At 54.7% G+C, this 27,109-nt stretch overlaps 2 protein-coding genes across 3 annotated transcripts; one reads left to right on the top strand and one right to left on the bottom strand.

Annotated features, from left to right (window-relative positions):
• The first annotated feature begins 1,474 nt into the window (after positions 1-1,474).
• On the top strand, positions 1,475-26,465 carry LOC107285665 (cytochrome P450 2A13). 2 transcript variants are annotated; one of them, XM_015813885.1, is made up of 9 exons: positions 1,475-1,663; positions 2,988-3,150; positions 3,518-3,667; positions 4,301-4,461; positions 4,989-5,165; positions 5,859-6,000; positions 7,102-7,289; positions 7,439-7,580; positions 7,913-9,004. In XM_015813885.1, exons 1-9 carry the CDS (start codon positions 1,484-1,486, stop codon positions 8,092-8,094), a joined length of 1,485 nt encoding a protein of 494 aa, XP_015669371.1. In that variant the 5' UTR covers positions 1,475-1,483; the 3' UTR covers positions 8,095-9,004. The 2 variants fall into 2 exon arrangements, with proteins under 2 accessions (XP_015669371.1, XP_015669363.2); XM_015813877.2 differs by lacking the exons at positions 1,475-1,663; positions 2,988-3,150; positions 3,518-3,667; ... (4 more) ...; positions 7,439-7,580; positions 7,913-9,004 and adding exons at positions 20,023-20,199; positions 21,676-21,838; positions 22,220-22,369; ... (4 more) ...; positions 25,772-25,913; positions 26,284-26,465.
• LOC107285661 (cytochrome P450 2F3-like) lies at positions 10,273-18,043 on the bottom strand. The gene is made up of 9 exons (XM_015813876.2): positions 17,852-18,043; positions 16,233-16,395; positions 15,973-16,122; positions 14,987-15,147; positions 13,670-13,846; positions 12,188-12,329; positions 11,427-11,614; positions 10,751-10,892; positions 10,273-10,460 (listed from the first exon to the last, which is right to left on the bottom strand). Exons 1-9 carry the CDS (start codon positions 18,038-18,040, stop codon positions 10,273-10,275), a joined length of 1,500 nt encoding a protein of 499 aa, XP_015669362.1. The 5' UTR covers positions 18,041-18,043.
• Positions 26,466-27,109: the final 644 nt, after the last annotated feature.

Raw genomic sequence — 27,109 nt, forward strand, 5'->3', positions numbered from 1 at the left:
CCAAGGCAAGAGGTTTCCTTAAAGAACATATTTATTGGCTACATAATATCAGCACGATCAAAAGTGAAACCAAGACTGAAGTTCCCTCCCAAAGGTTACAAAGTTGAGCTTCCCACCCCAGTAATATGTCATTAATCATATTCCCCAATAAACTACTTTGGCGGGCTTTCTAACGGAAAGCTCAGCCCGCCAAAAACCCAGCAGCAATGACCTTGGTTCCCACAGGACAATTTATTGTTTTGTCTAACGTTAAAAGCACACATCCCCCTCCCCTTCAACTGTGGCAACTGAAAATGAAATTGCACTGTTGACACCTTGCTGCAGCGGGCACAAAGAGCCACCTGCTCAGGCCTTTATCCAGTCCAGCAGTCGGGGGAAGGCAGGAATTGCAGAAACTTTGGATCAGCCAATTCCCCCCTGGGAGAATCGCACAGGAGCAGCCATGTGCTTGAGGAGATCTCAAGGGGCTTCCAAAGAGGCATCATTTTCTGCTTGTCTCATCACCTGCACTCATCGCCTATGGAGGGCAGAGGGGCAAAGGGGGGCATGGGCATTGCCTGTCTATTGCCCGTGCATCCCCTGACTCCTTTCCATCCCCCTTTTCAAGCAGGTGGCCTCCAGCCTCTCCTTCCCCTGAGTGAGTGATAGATCTAATTGCCATTGGCCACAGCGCCTAGCACCCCCCTCCACTGCAGAGGCCAATTGGCCGTTCTCCCCTGGACCTCTGGGCTGCCAGTTCTCAGAATAAGAGAATGACAGGATAACGGAGTTGAAAGGGATTTTGGGGGTCACCTAGTCCAAGCCCCAGTTCAGGCAGGAGACCCTCTACTATTTCCGACAAATGGCCGTCTAATCTCTTCTTAAAAACCTGCAGTGATGGAGCACCCACAACCTCTGGAGGGAAGCCTCTTTAAAAGCATCTTGGGGTTGACCCAAAATTCCATGATCCAATCAATGAATGCTGCTTACTCTCATATTCATGGTTCCTCTGCAGCCCTTTGCTCAATTCAGCCCCTTGGCTGAAGCCTCCATTCAGGCATTTGGTTTCTGCCCAGGATGGGTGAAGCAAACACCACTTCAAAGGTTGTCTTTCTCCCCCACCCAAAAAAACCCCCATTAAATTGCATCATCTGTGCAATAACTATGTGATGGAGGTCACTATAGTGGCTCTTTGATTGCTGAGGTTTGTGCAGCCCTTGCCTTGGAAGAAAAAGTGAGGTAACTAAACCACAAAACTATTGTTGAACCAAAGCCCCCCTTCTTTGGCCCCTGAGCAGCATCTGACTCCAATTGGAAAATATCTGAACTGGCAGAAATGCACAATAGGCAGGTTGCCCGGCTTGGAAGGGACCCGGGCTGTTGCACAACTGGATGATGAGGTGGGCGTTGCATTTCTTTCCGGATCCTATATTAGATCCCTGGAGAGCCAGGCTGACACTCTCTCCACAGCAGCACCAGGCAAGTGCTGGAGCTGCCCGTCCCCATGGATCTCCTGGGAGCAGGGACCCTCTTCCTGGCCCTCTCCCTGGCCGGCCTCCTGCTCCTCTCCTCTTGGCAGCAAATGCGCCGAAGGGGCAGGATGCCCCCTGGACCCACGCCCCTCCCCCTGATTGGGAACCTGCTCTGGATAGATCGAAACAACCTGCCCAATTCACTCATCAAGGTAAGCCCCTCCCTCCCCCTGCACCCCCGCCCCCTGCCCTTCTGCATGCTCCTTCCTGCCTTCCCCACGACCAGCTCAAGTGGCCCTTGCTGGCTTTGGATTGCCAGCATCGAAGGCCAGCTGGCTGGGGGAGCCCAGGACCCAAAAGCTTGAGTGGGACTTTCCCTGTCCCCCTAGGATGGAAGAAGAGGAATCGGGTTGCTTGGGTGGTTGATCAGGGGCCATGAAGCCCTTGTCAACTCCTAGTTGCCCAGCAGGCAGGTATTCCCCAGGGAGAGCAGCCCAGCTCCTGCCATTCTCTTCCCTGCTAGTGCACCTGCTTCCTGCGGACAGCCAGAGGCCTGCTGTGACCTCTTGCAAAGTGGACAGGAGCCCGGAGGGAAGAGGGCAGGGGAATGTCTCCTCTCCCTTCAAACGCCCAGGCTGCCCTCCATGTCTCGCTCGGGGTCCTTAAGCACCTCTTCAAGGAGCCCGTTGGGTGCAGCTGGTGGGCGCTGGTCCTTCCAAGAACTATTGCTGAGAAGGGGGCAGAGACCTGAGCACAGAATCGCCAGGAGTCATGGCTGGCCAAAGAACCGTAGTCCTTGCTTGGAAGCTCCAGAAGGAGAGCCGTGTTAATCTGCAGGAACCAAAGAGCAGGAGGAGCCTCGGAGTGGCTTTCCCCCTCATCGGTCTGGAGGCTAGGAAGCTTTCCCCAGCTGCCTTCCATCAAATGTGCTTTTTCACCCACTGGGCTAGTGGGAAACGGCACTCTCCGTCTCCTTTGGATTCTGGGCCAGCACACACTTCCTCCCATGAGCCTCGTGAAAGCTTCCGCCTTTTCGTAAATGTCTTATTCAGAAAAGGGCCCCCCAGACGCCTCCTGATTTTTTAAATACTTAAACAGGGAGAGAGAGGCTGTAACATAGATAGAGCAAACCCATGTATACAGTATATTAAATCTCAATTTTAATGGTTGCCCTACCTGTGTTTCTTTTCCTGTTGGATTCCTTTTCAGCAATCAGGCAGGCAAATGATTGGAAGCCCCTGGGGGGGGCAGTGTTTGGGGAGATAGGGGGGTGTAGAAAGGTTCCTGAGGAAGAGAGGACCTTAAGCCAAGAATGATGACCTCACTGCAGAATAGGGCATTGGAGGATCTGGGAGGTTTAACCCCTGCCTAATCTGCAGCAAGAGACGCACCACATGGAGTTCCCCAGCGAGACCTTCTCTGCCCAGCAGCTCCTGCCCAGGGTCACAGCTGGTCAGCTGGGGGAAGATGCTCAGGAGACCAACTGAGTTCTGCCATCCAATTCTCCCCACTTCTCTTGTCTGGTTTCTCTGGCAGCTGAGCAAAAAGTTTGGGGAAGTCTTCACGATCCAGCTGGGTCCCCGTCGCATCGTGGTGCTCTGCGGCTTTGAGGCCATAAAGGAGGCCCTGGTGGACCAGGGGAACGAGTTTCGGGACCGGGGCCAACAGGCCAGCTTTGACTGGATCTTCCAAGGCCACGGTATGTTCCACTTTTTGCAGCCCCAGCAACTTGATGATGAGTTTCCACCGAGACAGCCATCAGTGGGGGAAGCTGTATTTGATGTCCCTTGCACTGAGCAGGAATGCTGGACCAGGCAACCCGCTAGGTCCCTCCATCCCTCTCACTTCAGGGTTGACTCAGCATGGCTCACTTTTCAAGACCCCTAGAGAGACCCCCTTCTCTGTCCTCCAGAGTGGGAGCTCTGTGCTGCCTCTGCTCTAAGGCAGGGCTCAGAAGGACGGGGTCTCTTCTCTTGACCAGAGTGCTGGGCAATCCTGCATCTGCTGGGAGGTCTTCCTTGGGTTCCAACACCCCCTTTTTCCCCCCCTTCTCTTTTGGTCTGCAGGAGTCGCCTTCAGCAATGGGAAAAAACCCATACATCTGCGACGGTTCTCCATCACAACCCTGCGCAATTTTGGGGTGGGAAAGAGATCCGTCGAAGAGCGGATCCTGGAGGAAGCCCACTTCCTGCTGGAAGCCCTGAGGGGCACAAAAGGCAGGTGGATTTCTGGAGCCCCCAGAAGTGGGGCCAGGGGCAATTCATAGGGGGCTGGAGAAAATGGCACATGCCTGGCTGCCCAAAGATCCAAAAGGGGAAGTTGGCTTAAGCCACCCCAGCAAGCTTTGTGGAAGGTGCCAAGACCACCCAGGGAAGATTCCTCTTCCTGCAACCCAAGCGCCCAGCACACTCCGAGGTTTAGCCCGGGGCATTTTGTTCATTCCTTTACGGGAGTTTCCAGTTGCTTTGGCTCTGGCTCCACCAGCCTGCCCGGCCCCAGGCACAGCAGGTTGAGGCTGGCCTGGTTCAGGGTCCAGGATGCCTTTTGCCCTCTTTGCCTGCACAGGAAGGGCTGGGCTCAGAGTCTCCTGCTGCTGTCAGCGGTGGACACACCTGAACTCATCCCATTTCCAAGGGTCTGGGCTCCCCCTCTCTGGTCCAGGGGTGCCCACAGCATCTATTGGTCTGTCTGAGCCCCTGGCAACGGCCCAGGCTTCCAAAGGGGGCCCCTTGCCTTCCTGCTCCCCAGGAGGCAGAGGGGAAGACAGGAGAGTTTGAGGAGGGGTGTCTGCAAGGCCTCAGACCCTGCAGTCCCTCCACGAGCATCGAGAAGGGTCTCTCTTCCCCCAGGAGCCCCCTTTGACCCCACCTACTTCCTGAGCCGCTCCGTGTCCAACGTCATCAGCTCCATCGCCTTTGGCAACCGCTTTGACTACGAAGACCAGGAGTTCCTCTCTTTGCTGACCGCAGTGACAGAAGTCTTTCGCTTCAGCTCCTCAGCCCGGGGACAGGTACTCCCTCAGTTCTGCTGCTTCTCCTTGGGGAAAGCATCAGCTTTCATCTGGGGCTCTGAATCTCAAGGCACTGGGGGTGAAGACTCTCCTGTCCTTGACAAGAAGCAATGAAGTTCTCTGTTTATCTGCCTATCTTGGGTGCCCTCAACAGATTCATTGAAAGGGGGACAGTGCCCACTTTCAGAATCTTTTTTCCAACCTGAGATGAGATAGAATGCCAGGGTCACCCCCAGACTTTGGCTGCTTGAAATATACCTAAAGGGACATCTTCTCCCCTCCCAGTGAAGAAGATGTGGGGCAGCAGTTGGCTCTCTCTCCTCCCACGAGGGTGAAGGAAGACCTTCTTCTGCAGACCTGAAGGAGCAACTCGCCTGGGAGAAGAAGGAAGGGTCAGGGGGCCACAGATCTCCTGGGATCCCCCTCCCCCTCCCAAGCCTTGCCCAGCCTCATCCCACCTCAGCTCCACTTGCCAGGGTCTTCTTCTACCAGTAAAACCCTCCTTTCCTCCCTTCTCCAACCCGCAGCTCTTGGACATCTTCTTTGAAATTGTGCAACGCCTCCCTGGCTCACAGCAAAAGATTTTGAAGAGGTTTTCGGAACTGAAGGAATTTGTGGTCAAGAAGGCAAAAGCCCACCAGGAGACCCTGGACCCCAACTCCCCACGGGATTTCATTGACTGCTTCCTGGTGAAAATGCTGCAGGTAGAAGGGGGGACACCTTGACCGCCTTGATGGGATGAATCAAACACACAGAAATACCCTCAGACCAACTCAAATGAGGAGTCCTTGGTGCTCTCTGAGTTTGGTTGTTTTCTTGCAGACATTACATTACTCAGACTAGATTACATCAGTGCACTGATGATGTTACCTAGTTTATGTAATGAAATGTCTGCAAGAAAACAACCAAGCTCAGAGAGCACCAAGGACTCTTCATTTCAACCCTGAGCTTTATTGGAAACTGGAATGGGGCAGCATACAAACCTTCGGGAGATTCTCCTTCCAAGGCTCTTTTGAAAGGAACCGCCCCAGACACATGCCTTACCAGAGCCCAAAAAAGCGGACAGGTGTGTAGCCAAAGTGTGGTCCACAGTTCAAATCAACAAAAAACCAGTGTGGATCTCATCAATGTTCAGGGTGTCCAGACTTCTAGAGAAGCTCAGACATTAGGAAATACCTGGAGCTCTAGGTCTCTCCCTAAGTGTAGCTGAGACGATTCAGAAGTAGATGGAAGAACTGGGCTACTCGATTTGGACTCTTAATCCCAAAAAATAGATAGACTTTCAGTCATGATGATGGCTGTGCTGGCTGAGGGATGGGGGGAAGTTGTAATCCTGGTGGGGAATAGGCTGAAATAGAGAGAGTTGATAAACAAAAGTTCCCTTTACTCTCACCAAGGAAGAAAAAAACCCTGACTCTTTCTTCTCCATGGAGGAACTGGTCGCAACCACACTTAACATCTTCTTTGGTGGTACCGAAACGGTCAGCACCACCTTGCGTTATGGATTCCTGATCCTGCTGAGGTACCCAGAGGTGGAAGGTAATTTCCATGGCAACAGAGGAGTAAAAACCATCTGCTAGGGAGGAGGGCAGTGGTTGGAACAGGAGCAGTTGAGACCTCCAAGGCCCAAGTCCTTCTTCTCCCAAGTAGCAGTTGAGGAACTTGTTGGTGTTCTATCACCTTTTCTTCAGGAGAAGAAGCTCCTCCTCTCCTGTTGTCCCTCACAACTCCATGGGTAGGTGGGTTTGATAAAGAGGAGATAAAGACATCAAGGGAAGTTCTCCAGCTGAGGGTGGAATCTGGCCTTTCCTGGTCTTGATCCATCATCTTAATCACTACTCCATGTCAAGAAGTCCCCCCCAGATAGTTGTCCACTCTCAACTCACATCCCTTCCTCTCTTTTCTTCTCTCCATAACACACTCCTTGTTGGGCACTTCACCATATAGAATAGAATAGAGCTGGAAGGGACCTTGGAGGTCTTCTAGTCCAGCCCCCTGCTCATGCAGGAGAACCTATACCATCTCAGACAAGTGACTGTCTAGCCACTTCTTAAAAATCTCCAGTGATGGAGCGCTCACAACTTCCAGAGGCAAGCTGTTCCACTTGTTAATTGTACTCACTATCAGGAAATTCCTACTTAATTCCAGATTACTTTTCTCTTTGGTCAGTTTCCAAACATCGTATCTTGTCCTGCCCTCTGGTGCTTTGGAAAATAATTTGACCCCCTCTTCCTTGTAGCAGCCCCTGAGATACTGAAATGCTGCCATTATGTCTTCCCTATTTCTTCTTTTCTTTAGACTAGCCAACCCCAAGTCCTGTAGCCGTTCTTCATATGTTTTAGTCTCTAGGCCTTGGATCATCTTAGTTGCTCTTCTCTGAACTTTTTCCAAGGTCTCAACATCTTTTTTATAGTATGGTGACCAAAACTGGCTGCAGTATTCCAGGTGTGGTCTCACTTCTTACCACTAGTTTTTCCTAAGAACCAATCCTGTGAAATTCAGACCCGTCATGTGGTCTCCTGCATGTTGGGTCGTCTTCCAGGCTCCTCAGGAAGCTGGTCATGTTCCCAGACCACAACTGAAGGGCCAGAAGTGGACCTCCTCTGGCTCCTAGTCACCCTCTTTCTGATCTTTCCCCAGAGAAGATCCACGAGGAGATTGACCGCGTCATTGGTGTCAATAGGACTCCCACCATGGAGGACCGGCTGCAGATGCCCTACACAGAAGCTGTGATTCATGAGATACAGAGATTTGGGGACATTCTCCCCCTGGCCCTGCCACGACGTGTCACCCAAGATGTCCAGTTAAGAGGATACACAATTCCCAAGGTATTAAGGGGGGGGATATCCCTGCTCCCAACATTCAGTTACAACTACAAGGTAGTCTTCAAAGGTAGCTGTCTTCTGTGTGAGTTGGATCATGCCTCCCATCATCCTCAGCTAGAGTAATTGATGCTTCCTTTATTTCCTGCCCGCAGGGGACAGAGGTATTCCCCATGTTGGGAACAGCATTGAGAGACCCCAAGCATTTTGCAAGACCTGAGGAGTTTGACCCCCAACACTTCCTGGATGAGAAGGGGCAGTTCAAGAAGAAGGAGGCTTTCATACCCTTCTGCATTGGTGAGCCCCCTCCCCATTTCTCATGGCAGAAAGTCACTTCTGACAACCCTCTCATAGAACTCCCCCCCCCCGCCAAAGGTCACCACTGTTTCCTCCCTGCCCCTCCCTGGTATGTAGAGGGATGGTCCAGAGACTCCATCCTGGCTCCTCCCACTGGGACACAGTTGTGAGTTTGATCCACAAAGCACAAATTCAGAAGAGATGCTGAGGCACAGAAGGGACCCCCAAGTCCTCCGTTGCATCTGCAGAATATGGATGCTCTCAGACCCCCGTTGGGGAGGCTGCCAGGGGGTCCTCCTGCCCACTGACCTCTCTGCTCTGGTCTTTTGCAGGAAAGCGCTACTGTTTTGGGGAACATCTGGCCCGTGCTGAGCTCTTCCTCTTCCTCACCAGCATCCTGCAGCATTTCCGCTTCAAATCAGCTGTGACCCCTGAAGACATCGACCTCTCCCCAATGTTGGTGGGGTTTGGCACTATCCCACAGATCTATGAGGTCTCAGTCGTCCCCCGCTGAGTGGGGGGCCCTCTGGAGCATTTGCGACGTTCCTTTCTGCCTCTGCTCCCTCCCTGCCGATTCCTTCTGGCTGCAGGAGGTGCCCTCTAAGGACATGCCTCTCCTGCTGAGGGCACCGCAGCCGCCTCTCCATCTGCAGAGAGCCTGGCACCTACGGGCACCCCCTCCCTTGCATTGCACTGCGGCTCCTGCTCCTGTACCCCAACCTCTGTGCCTCCGTGGTCCCTGGTCTCCCTCCTTCTCAGACAGTCTAGTTCGATCCTGCCTCTCTCCTTTGAAGTTCCCAACTCAGGCGGGTTTCTGTTTCGTAAAATCTCCTCTGTATGTTGGCCTGTTCTGTATACGAATAAACATTCTTTGCAGAAGGGGCCCCCACTCCCAGGGACCCCCAGGCAGATGAGGAGCCCTGCAGAGATCTGTGCCGGCCCTGAGGAGGATGTCTGCCTTTCCCTCGGAAAGAAGGGGGTCCCCTGTAGGAAGGAAATCCAATCCCCCTCCCCAGTTTCCTCCCACTCCTCATCAACCAGCCTTTCATCCAGTTTCAGGCAAAAGGGGAGAAATTGCACTGGAATGGATTTAATGGCAAAGTGGCATTAAAGATGGCAAAGGGCATCACCCTCCTCAACTGCAGGAAATCTCTCCTTAGGCTGTCAGAGCGCTGCCTGTGTCACAATGCAAAAGCTCCAAGCCCAGCAGGGAGCCTGACTGCTGGGCCAGCCGGCTTATTGCGCTTCCCAGGAATCCCCAGAGCTGGGCTCTCTTCATGCCCCTTCAGGGACCAGCGGGAGAGCCGTTTTCTTACAGAAACTCTGCGGGGAAATTGACTGGTGGCCACCTCCAAACGGCTGGTTTTGTACTCTGTGTTTTGCTTGTACTCTGCCTTCCGGAATAAACTTCGCTTCTGCTACAAGCAACCGCCTCCTGTTCTTTCAAACCCGGCTTGGAATGGACCTGATTTTCCTTCTAATACCCACTTGGGGCAAGTCAGGGGGCATTCTCAAAAAGTGCCCGTGTTGCCCACCAGCCCACCCTCCCTAGCCCCAGATGTGGATCTCCCTCTGCCTCCCTCTCCAAAATGTCTGCTGGCATGCAAGGAACTCCTGCCCTTTCTCTGCCAAGGCCAAGGTGACCTACCTCCCACCTGCCACTGGTCCTTTTCCACCCCCCTCCAGCCTTCTCCTTCCAAGCTCTGCTTCCCCCTCTGCAGCTATTACCCCAAGGAGCAAAATGGTGGGCCTTAAGGGGGGCAGGGGCAAAGGTCACAGGGCTCAGCAGCTGCCCCTTGTGCTGCCTCCATGGGTCTTATCCCCCGGGGCACCCAAGAAGAGCAGAGGTGCTCAAGGCCGGGAATGTCCTTGGTGAAAGCGAACCTGCCAACATCCTTTCCAAGGTCTCCGGTGGGGGCTGGGACGACCAAAGGCCGCCTCCCTCTTTCCCCTTATCTCCTACCAGCCCCTCCAAGCCCCCCCCAAGAGGAGAAGGCTGCTCCCTTGCGGGCATCCTCAGGACCAGCTGTTGCGTTCTGGTCTCCCTTCCAATGGGGGCAAAGTGAAAACAAAAATTGGCATTACTGAAGCGAGCATGTTTTATTCCAAGCAGTTTGTTTGTTTGTTTGTTTGTTTGTTTGTTTGTTTGTTTGTTTGTTTGTGAGCTGTGGGGAAAGTGCCCATCTAAACATACTGAGTGACTTGATTTGGCGCTTTGGAAAGAGTGCCGTTCTCAGCCTCAAATGGCCGACGCTGCCACCTCAGCCCCTGGGCTCCAGGTGCTCATCCCCAGAGCAGCAGCTTCCTGATTTGGGGAGTGATGGCAGGGGGAGGCAGCTGCCCCGCCATGTGCTCTCCAGGGAGCCAGAAGGTGTGGGGTTCTCGGAGCTCCCGGAGCTGGGTGGTTTCCTTGCAGAGGCTTCGTGACCCAACTAGGTCAGAGAGGTGCTGAAGACGTTACCCAATTGGGCCACGAAGCGTCTGCAAGAAAAGCACCCAGCTCAAGGGAGCACCAAGGACCCCACAGCTCCACCCGAACAATGGAGATTCTTTTCTATTAACAGCACTGCTTGGTGCTTGTACCAAGAATCCACTGCCAATAAATTGCACTGTTGAAGGAAACCATAGTTTCCCACCCTCTGGGCATTTGAAGAGAGCGCCACAGAAGGGAAACTGAGTGAGTAAAGCACTATCAAGTTTGGCGCGGCACCACCAAGAGCTGGTATCTCATGGGCACACGGCTGACGCCACTCGCATTGGGCACAATGCTGACCTCGCCCAGGGGCACCGGTGGCATGAGAGTGAAGGCCTGCAGGATGGTGGTGAGGAAGAGGAACAACTCCATGCGGGCCAGGCCCTCGCCCAGGCACAGCCGCTTCCCTGCAGAGAGGGGGCAAAAGAGGTTCGGCCTGGTGGGCGCCAGAGGCAACTGAGGACCCTGAGCCCCTCCCTGCACAGCCTCTTGTGCTCTCCAAGCGGCCTGAGGCTGAGCCACCTTCTGAGAAGGGAGGCCCAGTGGAGAGGTAAGGGGCAGGAGTGAGTGGCACAAAGAGGGAAGGGGAAGGGGGAAGGGCAGGGGAGGAGAGGAGAGGAGAGGAGAGGGGAGGGAAGGGGAGGGAAGGGAAAGGGAGGGAAGGGAACCCCACTCAGCCCCCACCCCCAGGACACACCTGCTGAGAAAGGCATGAAGGCATCTGCCTTCTTGAAGTGGCCGTGGCTGTCCAGGAATCTCCCGGGGTCAAACTGCTCGGGACGGGCGTGTTGCTCAGCGTCATAGTGCACCGTGCTGAGCAGAGGGTAGACATAGGTCCCCTGGCAGGAACATCCAAGGAGGAGGAGCAGAAGGGAAACGGGAGGCAGAGGCAAGGAGAAAAGCCCAGAATGAGGTGCCCGCATTGCCAGAGGATGGGAAGCCAGGATTGCGTGGCATTTCAGTGGCGCTATCCAGGGAGGAGGGCCTGAGAAACCTTGTTCGGGGGTGGCTAACAGAGATGCCCACTACAGAACATCTGCTTGGGCACCTCCTCCACCCACAGGACCCTCCCCAAAAGCCTTTCTCTGCCAGGGAGCCCAGCAGTTTGCTTCTGCTGCCCATCCCATTAGACAAGATTCAATGGAAACTAAGGAATTAGTTTCCCCTTTCCCCTCTGCTCAGGTAACATTTCAGCAAAGGCCAGCTGGCACCTGGGCATGCAGAACTGGCATGGCCAGGCCAGTGGAGCAGCTGCTGTGGCGGAAATGACACCCCCCCCGTCCCCCAGCAAACTGCAGACCCCAGTGGCCGAAATGGAAGGGAGCATGTTGGACAAACGCTCTGGCCGGTGCTGCCCTGCCCCAGAGCCTCACCTTCGGGATGGCGTATCCCCTGAAGCGGGTGTCTCGAGTGACGGCGTGTGGGAGGGCCATGGGCAGGATGTCACTGAACCTCTGGATCTCATGCAGCACCGCCTCCGTGTAGGGCATCTGCCTCCTGTCCTCAGCCGAGGGCGAGCGGCCGGCCCCAACCACTCGGTCGATCTCCTCATGGAGCTTTTCTGGGGAAAGATGACCGAGGGGGCTTAGGAGTCAAATTTGGGGGGGACAGAGCTGCAGTGGATTCTTGTGAAGCCCCCTGGAGGCAAAGCAGTGATGGACCCGCCTGCTTGCCAGGAAATGGGCATGCAGAGCAAAGTAGGGGGGTCCCCTGCACAGCTGGGAGAGAACAGCGGTTGTGGTCCAGGCACCATGGAGGCTGGATGGGCCAAGTCAGAATGGGAATATGGTTTACTCCATGTGCACAGCAGGTCAAGAAACAGGTCAATGAATGAAGAGCACTTAAAATGATCGTTCCCATATAGTTAATTCTTTCATTTCTGTCCTACATATTAAAAACACACACAAAAAAACTGGAATGGGCCCCCTTTGTTGTGCAGGGAAAAGACCACTAAGTGCCATCGGCTGAGGCCCGAATGTTGAGGACTGTCCACCTTCCCAGACCAAGGGCTTCCATCATGCCAAATAGACAACTGAGAAAGGAAGCCCCCCCCAGGCCGAGCTACGTCCCTCCCCTCCTTGCCAGTCCACCACCCCCTCTAGTGCTGAGTGGGGGGGCCTCCTTCCTCCCTTACCTTGGACCTGCGGGTACTTCATCAGGATGAGGAAACTGTATCTCAGGGTGGTGCTGATGGTTTCTGTCCCAGCAAAGAACAGATTGAAAGTGGCCATCACCAAATTCTCCACACAGAATTCAGAATCCGGGTTGTGCTTTTCCTGTCAAAGATCAAGGAAGATAAGAAAAAAAATCGTATTTGTTTTCAGGCCCTGCTAGATGCAAATCTTCTAAATTTTGCTGGTGCAGGTAGAATAAACCTGAAAAAGGTTCCACAACCAGAAGGTCTGGCAGCTGCAGAATCGAGACTGGCCAGTGTCAATTTCTTAGGTACCACCACTCAGTGCCCTTCATCCTTCGAGCAGGATGTGACCCTGGGTCTTTCCTAAGGGGACCTTCCCAAGGCGATTCGCCGCGTGGCTGGTGGCTTCCCAGGCTGACTTCCTGGGCTGAGAACCAGGGCATTCTGGGATGGAAGCTTATCTTTAGAAGAGGGCATTGCTGTGCCTGCCTTCCCTCCGAAGCTCTCAGGCTAGAGCAGTGATGGCGAACCTTTTAGAGGCCGAGTGCCCAAACTACAACCCCAAGCCCACGTATGTATCGTCGAGTGCCGGGTGGGTGTGGCCCATTGGTGAGCGTGGCTGCGGTGGTAGAACAAACCAGGGTCTCCTGATGGTCAATGGAAGGAGAAGCGTGGTACCCAGATAGCACCCAACCAGCATGTCAAGTCTTGCTCCCTCCCCCCTCCTCCGGTCTTGCAGCTTTCCGTGTAATCCACTTCTAATCAGGCATTTGGGAACCGGAAGTGCACACTGCTCTGTGGCAGGCAGCGTGAAGTCCGCCATGGCTGCAGTCCTGGGGCAAATCCTCTCAAGCTGAATAGGAGTCGACCACAGAAACAGGCTTCGTTTGTTCCTCCTCTAGCCCAGAGTCCCCCATCCTTTCCCACTTTGCAGGCCGGCAGGGGGGGAAGATGGGATGGTTCTGCGGGAGCGCTATTTGCACAAGTGGAGGGCACGTGCACTCGCCACTCACACAAATGGACCTTCACACACATGCTCACCGTCTACTTACGCAAGTGCAGCTATACACGCACACACGCACACTTACCTGCCGCTTCCACAGCCCGGTTCCAAATGGGCCCGGCAGTGAGCAGCAGCAGCCTGGGGGTTGGGAACCCCTGCTCTAACCAATTCATTGCTTAGCTAAGCTCTGAGTTGGAAGGTGACTGTAGAAGTGTGTTGGGTTGTCTCTGCCTAAATCTGAAGACCGGACAGACGGGCAACTGACAGACAGCGAGCGTCAGTTGTGTTTGATGGCCATAAGAAATGGGGGGGAATAACTTCTCCTCCTTCAAGCCGGGGAGCTCTGGGGCCAACAGGAAGACAGCAGCTGCACCCCAAAGACTCACAACCAACCCCTTTGCCTGGCAGTTGAACTGCGGTGAAGCACCTTCATGCCATTGAAGTGAGAAGTGAAACTCCTTGATAAGTAGCATTACCTGCTCCATCTTTGCCAAGAAGCAATCAATGTAATTTTGGGGGGCGCAAGGATCGAGCAAGGCCTGCTGCATCTGGATCCTCTCCTTTATGAAGCCGATGATCTGCTGGGAGCACCTGTGGCCTGCGTGATGCGGTCCAGGGATCTTCTCCATGATCTCCGGAAAGATGTTGTAGAACTACCCCAAGTTGGGCAGAGGGCAAGGGATGAAACAATAATATTATTAGCTTTTCTTGACCACAGCTTTTGCGTGCACCATGCTTAACTTGGTAAACAAACTAACCTATCTGGACAGATTGCACAATACATGCATGTGTAAACTGGCAAAACAGACTAAAAAAACTTTGCAAGCTTAGATAGTTGTGTGCAAGCAGCTGCCACTTCTTAATCAAACTGGTGAGATGCACTTGTAAGCATGTCCTTCTGCTGTGTGCGTCTTTGAAGATGTTGCTTCACTTTGGGAATATTGTTGAAAATTCACAGGAAAAAAAAAGGAAGACAGGATTTCAGTTGGACTAAATCCACCAGCCTCCATCTTCTCCCCACTGAGGAGTGAGAGCTATGGGGAGCTCTCTTCTCCCCCAACAAGGATAGCAAATTTTATTATGGACCTTCAAATATTTTTCAGATAAAATAACTAGCACCAGGCTCTAAGCAAAAAGGGCCCAAATCACTTCATAGTTTGAGTAGGGAAAAGGCAGCAAAACTGAAGAAATACTCCTGCTTAATAAAATATTCCTTTATAAAATCTTAGTAAGAATACAGCATCCAGTTTTGGTCACCACATTGCAAAAAAGATATTGAGACTTTGGAAAAAGAGCAACTAAGAAGATTAAGGGCCTGGAGACTAAAACATATGAAGAACGGCTGCAGGATATGGGTATGGCCTGTCTAGAGAAAAGAAGGATTAGGGGGGACATGATAACAGTGTTCCAGTATTTGAGGGGCTGCCACAAAGAGGAGGGGGGGTCATCTTATTCTTCAAAGCACCTGAAGGTAGGAGAAGAAGCAACGGATGGAAACTAATCAAGGAGAGAAGCAACCTGGAATTAAGGAGAAACTTCCTAACAGTGAGGACAATTAACCAGTGGAACAGCTTCCCTTCAGAAGTTGTGGTGCTCCATCACTCGAGGTCTTTAAGAAGAGACTGGACAGCCACTTGTCTGAAATGGTATAGGGTCTCCTGCTTGAGCAGGGGGTTGGACTAGAAGATCTCAGAGATCCCTTCCAGCTCTATTCTGATTGACTGACTGATTGATTGATTGATTGGATTGATTGATTGGATTGATTGATTGATTGATTGATTGATTGTCCTCACCGTGGCTGCAGTTAAGCTTGCAAGGCGGAAACGCTCTGTTATCAGCTTGTTCAATATGAGGAACTTTCCATCATTGTATTTAAACCGATTCCCAAACACAATGGAGCAGATGATGTTGGAGACAGCTCGACTAAGAAGGAAGGTGGGGTCAAAGGACGTCCCTGGAGAAAAGAGAGGGGAACCTTGCTGGCCCTTAAGCATCCCCTCCACTCACTCTGTCCTGAGCTGCAGGCGCTCCTCTTATATTCCCACCCACCTGCCCAACCATAATAATATCAAGTCTGAACATCTGGCTGACTGTGCAACAAACCATAATAATAATAGCAATTGAATGTGGACTCAAAATCTTCACTTGCAGAGAGGACAGACAATTGCAGGGAACACGGTGACATGATGTGGAGAGGAGGGATAGGGGCTCTAGCGCCCAGGAGCGCCCACCGCAGTTGAGCAGCAGACAACTCTGGACCACGGGAGGAAGGGCTTGCAGGGTGCATCATGTCTACGGCATGTGGACAACTCTACAGTGGAATGGCAGATTCATGCAGGAGAAAGGTGAGAAGGGCTACCAGCCATGATGATATCTGGGATCAGTCAGGATCAGCTGCTGGGGGAAGGGCTGCTCACAGATCCCAGGGTGTTCTGGATCATAGATCCATTTCTCTTGTATAACTCTATGTATGCCTACTTAACAGGGCAAGGGAGGGAGCAAGGGTCAGGGGGCGGAGCTTCAAGGCATCCCTGGACATTAGCCTGAGGGCAGTCTTTGTTCTCTGACCACCGCACGCAGCACACGGCTGCAGACTTCCCAATTACCCCACCATGTGACGCTGATGAAGACTGAACCAGAAGCCATTGGGAGGGGAAGACTTCCTTTGCCTGCTTTGAACTGCTATTCTTGTAACTCACCCTTGAGTAAGACTCAGGTAAACCAAGCCGAGGGAGGGAGGGAGGGAGGGAGGGGCTACTGCTGCCAAATGAACGGCTACCTTCTGTCTTCCGGAGCTCCTCCACCAGGCACTGGGCCTCCTCCTGGATTCTCTCTTCAATGGACCTCTTGCCCATCCCAAAGTTCCTCAGAATGGTGAGGGAGAAGCGACGGAGCTTCTGCCAGCGCTGCCCGTTGGCAAACACAATCCCTGCCCAAGAGACCAGGAGGTCAGGTGGTTTCTCTCAGGACTCCCCCTCAGTGCAACGCAAGCCCAGCAAGGCAGGCTCAGGCCCCTCTTGTAGCAAGACCATCCCTCACCGTGGTGGTTGAAGTCCTTGGAGAAGGCGGGCAGCTGCCCTCGCCCACTGAATTCCTCTGCCTGGTCCACCAAGGCCTCCTTCACGGCTTGGTAGCCACACAAGACCACAACCCGCTGCAGTCCCAGAAAGACGGTGAACACCGGCCCGTATTCCTCGCCCATCTGCCAAGAAAGACCAGCAGTGCTCTGGAGCCCCCACCCCATCCATAGTCGGAGCCTTTAGCAGTCCGAGAAAAGCCCTTCGTGAAGGAGATGGAAGGCCTCCAAAGTCCCACCAGCCCTGACTGCTGACCAGCTGCTTGACCCTGCCCTCGGGATGCCAGCAGAAGGGATGCACAACAGCTGCCAAGCAACAACTCAGATTTTGACTTTTCCCCAAAATCAGAATCAAATGCCGAACATTTGGAATTGCAAATAGTCTAAGCTGAATTTCAGATTATGCATACAGAGAGATGTTTATTTTACAAAAGCATCAATCCTACAGAAATCCTGTATTCTTGCATTAATAGTTGGGGCTAGAAGGTGCTTGAGTTGCTTTGGGCTAACAGAAACGTGTGTCAGATAGGTGTAAGTTGAGATCCACTCACAGGTGTCCAGCCTAAAATCCTGCAGAGAAACCTTCATGGATGGAAGTTACCAGCTGGGTGGAAGAAACATTTCTAGCCAACAAAGACATCCAGTTCTGAATTATTCTCCCTGCCTCTCCCTCCCCTCTGGGCAGGATACCCAACTCTGCTTGGCACCCAGTGCCACCCCCTGGGCTGAGCTTTGATGTTGACAGAGGAGGGGCACCAAGCCAGGTTGGAGGGGTGGCAGAAGAAGTGGGGCATGGGAATGGGGCGGAGGTGCTGCAGCTGCTCCTCAGACAGGCCTGCTTGGCTCCTCCTGGCCCATCTCCCTTTCCTCGGGGTTCCTCCTGACACCTTTTTCAAGAGGCAGAAGCACCAACTTGTTTCTGCGGTGAAGGAGAGGGGAGGGTTGCCATAACCAGCTAGATTAGAGTGATGGAGCCAGTGGAAAATGAAAAGAGCTGCTGGTGGCTGGCCTCACCTCAGAGGAGCAGGAGGGGAGGGGGCTCTGCTGTGGTTGACCCAAGGGGTCTTTGTGGAAAGGTTAGGCACAGGTACCAACAATTATGTCCGTGGCATTTTCATTTCTTTTGTGCTTTATGACAATATGTTAAGCCATTGAGTCACAGTGTCTGCTTTGTGGACTATGGAGTAAAGAATGGTGGGTATCAGGATATCAATATTTCTGGCCACATCTGCCAGCTGCCCTCAGGGCCACAATGCCTCCTCCCACCCTGTGCGACTTCCCTGATCCCTGAGCTTCCTCATCGCTGGGCCAGGAGGAACCTGTCCAAGGGCTGGAGCAGCATAAACAAGGCCAGGCTGTTGTGTTGACTTCTCCTCCTCCTCCTCCTCCTCCTCTCTCTGTCTCAGGAAAAGGAGGCGCCCTGGCCTTGGATGGCCTGGGTTTGCCATCTATTTCTGCCCCCTGCAAAAATGCCCGGGGGGCACGTGACACCCGATCCAACATTGCCCATCAAGCTCGCTGTGGGTTTGCACCCCGAGAAGAAGCCTGCTGGCTCTCAAGGAAGGAAGGAAGCCCAACTCACCTTCATCAGGGACTGGACCAGATTCTTTCGGTCCAGCTGGAGAAAATTCCCCAGGATGGGGAGTGGGGTGGGCCCAGGGGGCAGGGGACCTTTCCCTCCATTCTTCACCCCATTCGATGTGAAGGAGACCCAGAGCAGCAGCAGCAGCAGCAGCAGCAGCAACAAGGGTGAAAGAGGGACCAGCTCCATGTTAGAGACCCTGGGAATCTGAAGAAGAAAGAACACACCAGCCATAACCGCAGCCATTGGCCAGGAAAAACAGAGGAGAGGAAGACAAAAGGCGACACTTACATCTGTCCGGCTACGACTTTGAGCTACATTTGGTGGCTGCAGACTCAACCATAAAATCTCTGTTCTGCAGGGACTTTTATGGTGAACTCCTCCAAAGGAGCCGGAAACTTGGGAGAAGTTCACAGACAGAAGCGGCTTTCCACATTGGTTATCCTTTAACAAAATATGCTTCGCCCATCTGGATTTTGGCGAGCCAACTGAGGGCGTCACCTCATCTAGCCCAATCGCAAGGAGAAGGGGTGTGGTCACTTGATAAAACAAAACTGCTTTTTAAAGTTTAATCTTGGCAAATTCTGCTAACAGCAAAAAAAAAAACCCCTCTTTAAGATGAATAAAGAGATTTTATTTTTTTAAAGGGAACTACAACCCAAAGGCTGAATTCATATAACAGGTTAAAACCTAAACCATGATTAACAAAACAAAGCTTCCACAATCACAATGCTTGCTAAGTCCAAAGAAATAAACTGCATCGTCACTTAAGGTGCTGGCCCGTTCACACAACTGGCTAAGTCAACTGCTAGACTTCCACAACCCATGATCCACAAACCCCCAACTTGTCCCCCACTTGGAAAAAGGCCAGAGGTTCCACTTCGCAGGAGGGAAGGACTGCGGCCGTGCCAGGCAGAGCCCAGATGAGGGCAGAACCAGGCTTCTCTGGGTCCTTGCAGCGCAGAAGACGTCCTTTTGGGGCCGGGCTGCCTGGGACTGAGTAGCAATACGGGGCAATATTTGCAGCTCAGGGGTGGCAGGCTGAGCACTGAGGAGGCTGCCTAGTTTGGGTAAGGAAACGTCTGCAAGAAAACCACCCAGCGGAGAGAGCAGCAAGGAATTGACCAGGGCAGGAAAAGAGGAGTGATTCCAGGGAAGGCTGATGCAGCCTCCTCTTCCTCACTACACACACGCACACACACACACACACACACGCAATTCCTGTCGCCGTCTGGGTTCTTGCCACCTGCTTATCCCTGATGAAGAGTACGGAGCTTTTCTCGGCCAGCCTGTTCTTCTGGGCCTCTGGCAGGCGTTCAGAGGCACGTGGGGCAGCCGGCTGGGGCTGGGCTGGGTTCCCAGGGCCACCAGTGGAATGTAGGGGCGAGTTGGGGACTCAGCCGAAGCCCCGCTATCCTGTCCTTATGGCCCACTTTCACAGCAGAGCCATGGAGGGGCCAACCGGCCATGATCCGGGAGAACGAGCCTTTCCCCAGCCCGGGAAGGTCTTTGGTGGAGAGGAAAGGCTGCCAGGGAACGGCAGCAAGGGAGCAGGAAGGGCAGAAGAGAGGGGAAAGGCTCTTTGCCCCCAGTGCCTGGCGCAACAAGAAGAGCATGGCACGGCCCTGCTGTGGCTGTCTTGGACGTGGCTGGGTTAATGTTTGGCAAATGGAGCAGCCCGGACAGATTTCTCTGGAACTGCAAAGCAATGTGCAAATATGGCTTGAGAAATCTGGGTCACGATGGTGGCTTATCTTCGGGCTTGTCTCTCTGCCAAGGGAGGGCCTCCTCAAGCTCTGGGGCAACAGAGAGGGAACGTCGCGGGCATGGAGTCGTCTTGGATGCTGCGAGAGAGCACAAGCGAGGAAAGGGAAGGTGCCGAGACATTCCAGGAAAACCAAAAACTTTTTTTAAAGGGGGACTTTAAAAGGAATCGCACCCCTGACGTTCCTGGATCCCCAGCAGAATTGGCCTCTTTCAGCCCAGCCCCACCCAGCTGACACGGGTCGAGCCTCAGGCTGTGAACCAACTTCCGGTGGCCCAGGGACTGGCGCAAGCGAGGGCTCCGGTGTCCTGACCGTATATATCCTGCTGGCAGGAGAGGGACGGCAACCGCCTTCTCAGCGCCAGCCGGGCTTCCAGCAGCCATGGAGATCTCGGCCATCACGCGGATGGATTTTGCGGGACCCTTCAGCATTCTGCTGGCCATGGCCGTGTCGTGCCTCCTCTTCCTCCGCTTCACAGCCAAGAAGAGGTTCACTGGCCTCCCACCGGGGCCCCCCGCTCTCCCCTTCATCGGCAACATGCTCCAGGTGGACGTGAAAGATCTGATCCCCTCCCTCAGAGAAGTGAGTCGGGGACGGTAGGAGAAATATGTAGCATATGGGGGGGGGGAATTGTTTGTTGTTTGTCTATGTGTCTATCATGTATCACCATCTATCTATCTATATCTATTGATCGATCGATCGACTGATCTGGTGAACTACCAGTCAGTCCTATTTAGAGATTGCCCCTCTCCCGCACAGAGAGGCCCTGGGGGCTGTGCAAATAAAATAGAAGAGAAAACCAAACAGGAAGTCAAGACAAGCCCAAGTGGGTGGAAACTGGACCGGCCCTCCTTTCCGTCAACTGAGCCCAGTGTGGGTCCCCACAAAGCCAACAGCATCTCCCCAAAGGCAGGGAAGTGGCTGTCTCCCCCATGCAACCCTCAAGTCAACCAGCCTTCCCTTCCCAGGCCAACCCCCCCCCCGCCTTGGCCTGAAGCAGCAAAGCCCCCCTCGGTTGCAGGGGGGCAAGCGGGAGGACCTGAGACCTGGGGCAGCTCAAGCTTCTCTCAGCCGGACATGTCTGTCCAGAAGGAGGTGGTCCTGCACAGCCCCCACCGGGGCCGGAGAGCCTACGGCTCGCCCAGGGGGAAGCAGGCAGTGCCCTGCGACCAAGAAGTTGGGAGGGTCCTCCTCTTAGCAGAGCCCCATGCCCCATTCTAGGTTTGGCCTCTTTTCTCCAGACATTTGCAGAGCTTTAACTGTAGATCAAAGGAAAGGCACGGCTTCCCCCAGAAAGGTCTGTTTGTGTGAGCAAGTTAAAGTAGATTAAATTAGGTTAGATTACAGAGGAACCCAACTCTAAGCTAAGGGTCCTTCCTGTTGGGAAACTACCAGCCAGGCAAGGAGAAAAGGCCAAGCAGGGAGGTAGCCTTGAGTCTTAGGACTGACACACACACACACACACACACCATCTAAATTGGGACAACAATTCTGTTCCCCAGAGAAGCTGTGCAGTCTGGGGGACTCTTGTACTATAGTCAGAATGCCGTAAAGGAGGAGAGGGCTTCCACCCTTCACTTATGGGTCTGGTTGCCTTGCCTGACACTTCCAGGCAACCTCTTGTGGGTCAATCAAAATCCCTACACAATAAACTGTGACAACAGAGGTACAATAAAGCACCCCTGCCTGCCCCCTGCCCTGCCTGGGAACCCTCGCCTCTTCCAGTGGAGGAAGAGAAGCTCTGAAAGCCGAAATCCCTGCTCAGTTGATGGGTCTCGTCCCCTGCTAAGGGACCCCCTCCCCCACCCCCACCCCACCCCCGAGAAGGAGCCCTGCCCTGATGATGATGATGATGATGATGATGATTATGATGATTATTCCTTCTTCTTCTTCTTCTTCTTCTTCTTCTTCTTCTTCTTCTTCTTCTTCTTCTTCTTCTTCTTCTTCTTCTTCTTCTTCTTCTTCTTCTTCTTCTTCTTCTTCTTCTTCTTCTTCTTCTTCTTCTTCTTCTTCTTCTTCTTCTTCTTCTCCTCCTCCTCCTCCTCCTCCTCCTCCCAGCTCAGCAAGACCTATGGCCCCATGTACACCTTCTATCTGGGCTCTCGCCCCTGCGTGGTCCTTTCGGGGTACCAAGTGCTAAAGGAGGCGCTGATTGACAAAGCCGAGGAGTTCAGTGGCCGTGGGGACTTCCCGGCAGTTCAGATGTGGAGCAAAGGAAACGGTGAGACTCAGCGAGGGGGAGGAAGCAGCTGCCCAGTCCCCGGGGTTTGGAGTGGCTGGAGAGCAATGCGATGACAGACTCTCCTCATTCAATTAAATGTATTTGGGGGGGGGTTTCCAGAGCTGAATTTTGACTTTCAAAAGTGGGGGGGAGTGAATCGTAGCCCCAAATAAGCCCAAGGAAGTCTCACAATAAGGGGCTTTCTCAAAAATCTTGTTTCTGATTCTCCTGGGCTGCCAGGCTCTGGGCTGGAAATAACCTCCGCTGTGGGGAGCCGGTGGGCTTTCTGGAAAGAACAAATATTTTTTTGGGGGTGGGAAGCTGGACTCTGACCTGGTCTCAGGTATGTTCTCCTGTATCCCCCCCCCTTTTCATCCCCAGGGATCGTGTACGGGACGGGGGAGCGCTGGAGGCAGCTGCGCAGATTTGCCATCTCGACCCTGAAGAATTTTGGGATGGGGAAGCGGTCCATGGAGCAGCGGATCAAGGAGGAGGCCCAGTTCCTGGTGGCCGAGTTCCGCAAAACCCAAGGTAGCTGGGGGGGGCTTTGCCCCACCTTTTCCTTCCCTTCCTTATAAGTAGAAGGCGGGACAGGCTGCCTTGCTTGGTTCCCGGGTCTTTTATAGCAGCAGCCGAACACGGCACATCCATTCAGGGGGCCAGGGGGTCTTCCCTTCCTTTGGGGCCAGAAGAATCCCCCCCCCCGCTGGATCCCAGCTTTAAAAGAGGCTACGATCCTCTCTGGGTGAAAATGTGCTTGTTCAATTGGAGCGGGTGGCTCCCTTCTAAGTCCTTCTCTCTGGAAGATCTCCAGGGCTTTTCTGAATAAAAAGTGCCTGGTTTTCCAAGAATTCCTTTCCCGGAGAGGCCGGAGGCCCTTTGCAGCAGAGGTGCAGCCTCATTCTCAGGCTCTGCTCCTCCAGGTGTGCCGGGCCCTTCCTTCATCTGATGCCCTCCGGGAATTCTGGAGGCGTCAGGCCCCAAACCTGGCACGGAGCAGCTTGGCAAGACTGCTAGGCAGAGATTTCAGTTATGCCAAGTTATTTCATTTAATTATTCAATTACATGATTTAACTCAACTTTTTTGAATTGTGCCAAAGAAATGCTATATGCGTGAAGCAATCCCCGTGTGGGCGGGGAGTGGAAGAATGTTATACAACCCCCCCTGGCTCACCGCTGCCTCCCTTGCTCTCAGGCCAACCCTTTGACCCCACCTTCCTCTTGAGTTGCTCTGGCTCCAACATCATCTGCTCCCTCGTCTTTGGAGAACGGTTTGAATACACAGATCAGGCCTTCCTCACCTTGCTCAACCTGATCAACAGCAACTGGAAGCTCATGAGCTCCACCTGGGGACAGGTGGGTCTGATCGGGAGGAAGGGACTGGCTTTCCCAGGCGCCCCAGAAGGAAAGCCCAGATGCGGCCAAGCCCAAGTAGACTCTTCACGGGGCCCGAACCCCATGAAGCTCCATGAAGCACCTCAAGTCTGCATTTGTGCCACCTGCTGTGTTTTTCCACTTTTGCCCTGGTTTATTTCGTGAACTCAGGTCCTTCAGCCGGTTTAGGGTTGGCTGTCGTGATGTGGGACGGGCTGGTTCTCACCTGCATCTGCCGGGGGGGGGCTGAAGGGGCCGGGCAAAGGCTGCTTGGCCAGACCACTTTGGGAAGGAAAGCAGATTTCATTTTGTACAGACGAGGCAGCTGCTAGTGGCTAATAATTTAGCCGCTCCGTGCCGGTCCAGTGGAAGTTTCCAGGCTCTCCTCCCACATGTGCCAGGGGTGGCCAAGTGTAGCTGGGGCAATCCGAGGAGGGCAAAGAGCGAGAACAAGTCCAGACCCGCATCAATGCCCCTCTTCAGGGAGCCCTCCTCCCAGGTGAAAATCCTTAATGGAGGGGGCCACCATCCAGAGGGAGAGAGAGAGAGAATGGAGGAAGTTGTGAGAGAGGTTACCCAATCTGTCCACTCTCACCCCCCCCCCTTCGAAGGGATGTGCAATATTGAGAGGGGGGGGGACAATGAGCCAGAGGGCACTCTTCTGGGGAACGTCCAAAGGAGGCCAAGGGCCACGGGTCCAAGGGACAAAAAGGACCAGGCTGATGCAAGACTAAAAGCTGAGCATGGGATCTTCAGCTGACCGCTCGCTGCCACCCCCAGAGCAGGTGCCCTGTGAGAGGGCCTGGCGCTTTGGCTCTTCTTTCTGTGGTGTGGGGGTTTTACTGACCCCTAAGCCCACCCCCACCCCCTGCCCTGTCAACCGAGGAAAAGGTTGCAGTTGGTGGCTGATGGCCCGTCCCAGAACTGGGGGGGACCAGAGAAGACCTCCCGGGCCAGTCTCTGGGGTCCCTCCTCCCCACCTCATAACGCAGGGGGTTGGGGTTGTGACCTGCAGAACAAGCCCCTGAGCGCCCCCCCTCGGTCCCTGAGGGCTCCCCCCATGGCTCAGGGGCATCTGGATGGAGGGGCTGGGCTGGGCAGAGAGCAGGTGGGCTCCGGCCGGCCAGGAACCCCTTCAGAGCAGAGTTTCGCCCTTCTCCTTCAGCTGCTTTTCGTCTTCCCAAACATCATGAGGTGGGTCCCAGGACCCCACCAGAGAATCTACGCTAATTACCTGAAGCTGGCAAAGTTTGTGGGCGAGCGGCTGGAGATGAACAGGCAGACCCTGGACCCCAACTCCCCCCGGGATTTTATTGACTGCTTCCTCATCAAAATCCAGCAGGTATCCACCTCCGGCCCAGCACTGTGGCCCCTGCCCGGCCCTGCCGACGGGGGAAGGGGCTTTCTCCCGGACTCCCATTCCCAGGATTCCTTGGAGGAGGCCACGACGGTTGCTGCATCCCCCTCTGGGCTCTCACACCCAGGGCCGTGCAGCCGCGCTGGCTCTGCTTGGGCCTCAGGGACAGCAGCTCTGTTGCGGGAGAGCCAGGCTGAGCCTTCCCTTCCCGGGCCCCGCTCGAAAAGGGCCAGTGGGGGGGGGGTCCAATTTCTAAAGCCTCCAAGCAAGATCTCTCGGCCTCAGTGTCTCAACGGGAGAGGAGCCTCTTTGCAGCCATGTTTGAAGAACCAAACCGGCTCTTCCGCCTTGCAGGAAAAGAACAATCCCAATTCTCACTTCAACGAGGACACGATGTCCAAGAGCACCGTCAACCTCTTCTTTGCCGGCACCGAGACGGTCAGCTCCACCCTGCGCTACGGGCTGCGCATCCTCCTGAGGCACCCCGAGGTGGAAGGTAAACCGGGGGGAGGTACGGGGGAATGGGGGGCCCTGCGGCGCCTGAGCACGTGGGAGTCTCGGAGGGAAAGGACCGTTGGGGACGCAGAGTCCACCATCTGAAGCAGCAGGACAGGCAGCACCCTTTGAATTCCTCCCCCCCCCGCTGCCAGTGGGGACCTCGGGTGGCCCCTCCCACCTGCCGTGGCTTTCAGGGTGACTCTGGTGCTTTTCTGGCAGAGAAGCTGCATGAAGAGATCGACCGGGTCATCGGGGGCAACCGTGGCCCCTGCATGGACGACCGGAGCCAGATGCCCTACACGGACGCGGTCATTCACGAGATCCAGCGCTACGCCGACATCGTCCCGATGGGGGTGCCCCACACAGTCACAAGGGACACCCAATTCCGGGGATATCATCTCCCCAAGGTTGGGGAAGTGGGGCGTGTGGGGCGGGGAGATGGGATGGGCCCAGCAGCAGCAGCCTGTGCCGCGATCGGCCTGGGCCGGTTCCTAAAGTGAGAACCGCGTCTGTCTTCTCTCCAAGTCCAAATGGCGAGGCAGGCAGGAGGGTGCCCTGCGCAGAAAGCACTCTGCCCACGCCTACGAGGACTGCCTTCTCCGCTCAGTAGGGGAGCACTGGGCTTAGGGGAGGCTGGCATCGCCCACAGCCTGCCCTCTGTCCACCGAGGCTGTCCAGCCCTAACCCTTCCCCCTCCCCCCCAGGACCTCAACATCATCCCCTTGCTCTGCACGTCCCAGTTTGACCCCACGCAGTTCAAGAACCCCAAGGCCTTCGACCCCACCCACTTCCTGGACGAGGCCGGGCGGTTCAGGAAGAGGGAGGCCTTCATGGCTTTCTCAGCAGGTAAGGGGAAGGGGTCGCCCTGGGGAATCCCTGCTCCTGGCTCCAGGGACCCCTCGGCCTCCCTTGGTGCCAAGAGGCCTCACCCACCCCTGGCAGGAGAGGCTGTGAGCCTCGTCCGTTCCTCTGGCACAAAAGGGAGGCAGAGAGGGGGTCAGGGTGGCACAGGAGGGTCGCCTGGCATCTTCCCAGGAGTGCCTTGAGGCAATTAAAGAGGTGCTGGACTGCAAAGCTCATCATGCTCAGCCAGTAGGGCAGGATCGGCAGGGAGGAGCTTTGGAAAGAGCAGAGGTTTGGGGGGGTGCGAGGCTGGGCTTCCCCCTTCCCCCCCCCCCGCTAGTAGAGGCGCCAAGGAAGTCTTCTCTCCACACAGGCAAGCGGGTGTGCCTGGGCGAAGGCCTGGCCAACATGGAGCTCTTCCTCTTCCTCACCACCATCTTGCAGAATTTCCGGCTGAAAGCCCTGGTGGACCCCAAGGACATCGACATCACCCCCGAGTCCACCGGCCTGGGCAGCATCCCTCGGCCTTACCGGTTCTGCCTCCTCCCCCGATGAAGGGCTGGCTCCCCTGGGGGGCCCAGCTGCTCTGGGTTGCTCACCTCCCAGTCCAGATGCCCATGCCCCCCCTCAGGTGGACCCCCCAACCCCTCCCTTGTGACGCTGTCTCGCTTTCCTCTGGCCCCAGTGCTCCCAGCCTTCCCAGTCAAGCCAGTCCCCACCTGCCTGCCTCCCCCTTCCCGGTGGGGCTTCCTCTGGAGACGCTTGCCCTGGTGCCAGGGGATGCCCAGGCATTCTCTCGGGCTCTGGGCTGCGCCTGGCACCCAGCAGAGCTTGTCTAGTGCCGGAGAGGAGGGCCTCAGGGGCGCATGACCCCCCTGCCCTGGAGATGCCAAGGACGGAGCTGGGTGCTGCGAAGGGCCTTGGCAAGGCTGAGGAGGTCTGCAATAGGAAGCGCTGGCTCTGGTTTCTTTACCCAAAGCCCCCTCACTTTATGCCACATTATCCAGGGGAGGGAAACTTGCGGAGGGAGCACCAGGGGTGGCGATGCTGAGTGAGCAGGCTGGTTGCCCAACTGGCAGAGGGAGAAGCCACTTTGCGGGGGTGGCTTTCAGAAAGAGGACTGGGGGGGTGGAGAAGCACATCCAGGTGCCCCATAGGAAGACAGGCCAATCTGCACAGCGTCTGCCCCAGCCAGCCAG

Source organism: Protobothrops mucrosquamatus, unplaced genomic scaffold, assembly GCF_001527695.2.
Source record: "Protobothrops mucrosquamatus isolate PMUCROS unplaced genomic scaffold, P.Mucros_1.0 scaffold201, whole genome shotgun sequence".
Lineage (NCBI taxonomy): Eukaryota > Metazoa > Chordata > Lepidosauria > Squamata > Viperidae > Protobothrops > Protobothrops mucrosquamatus.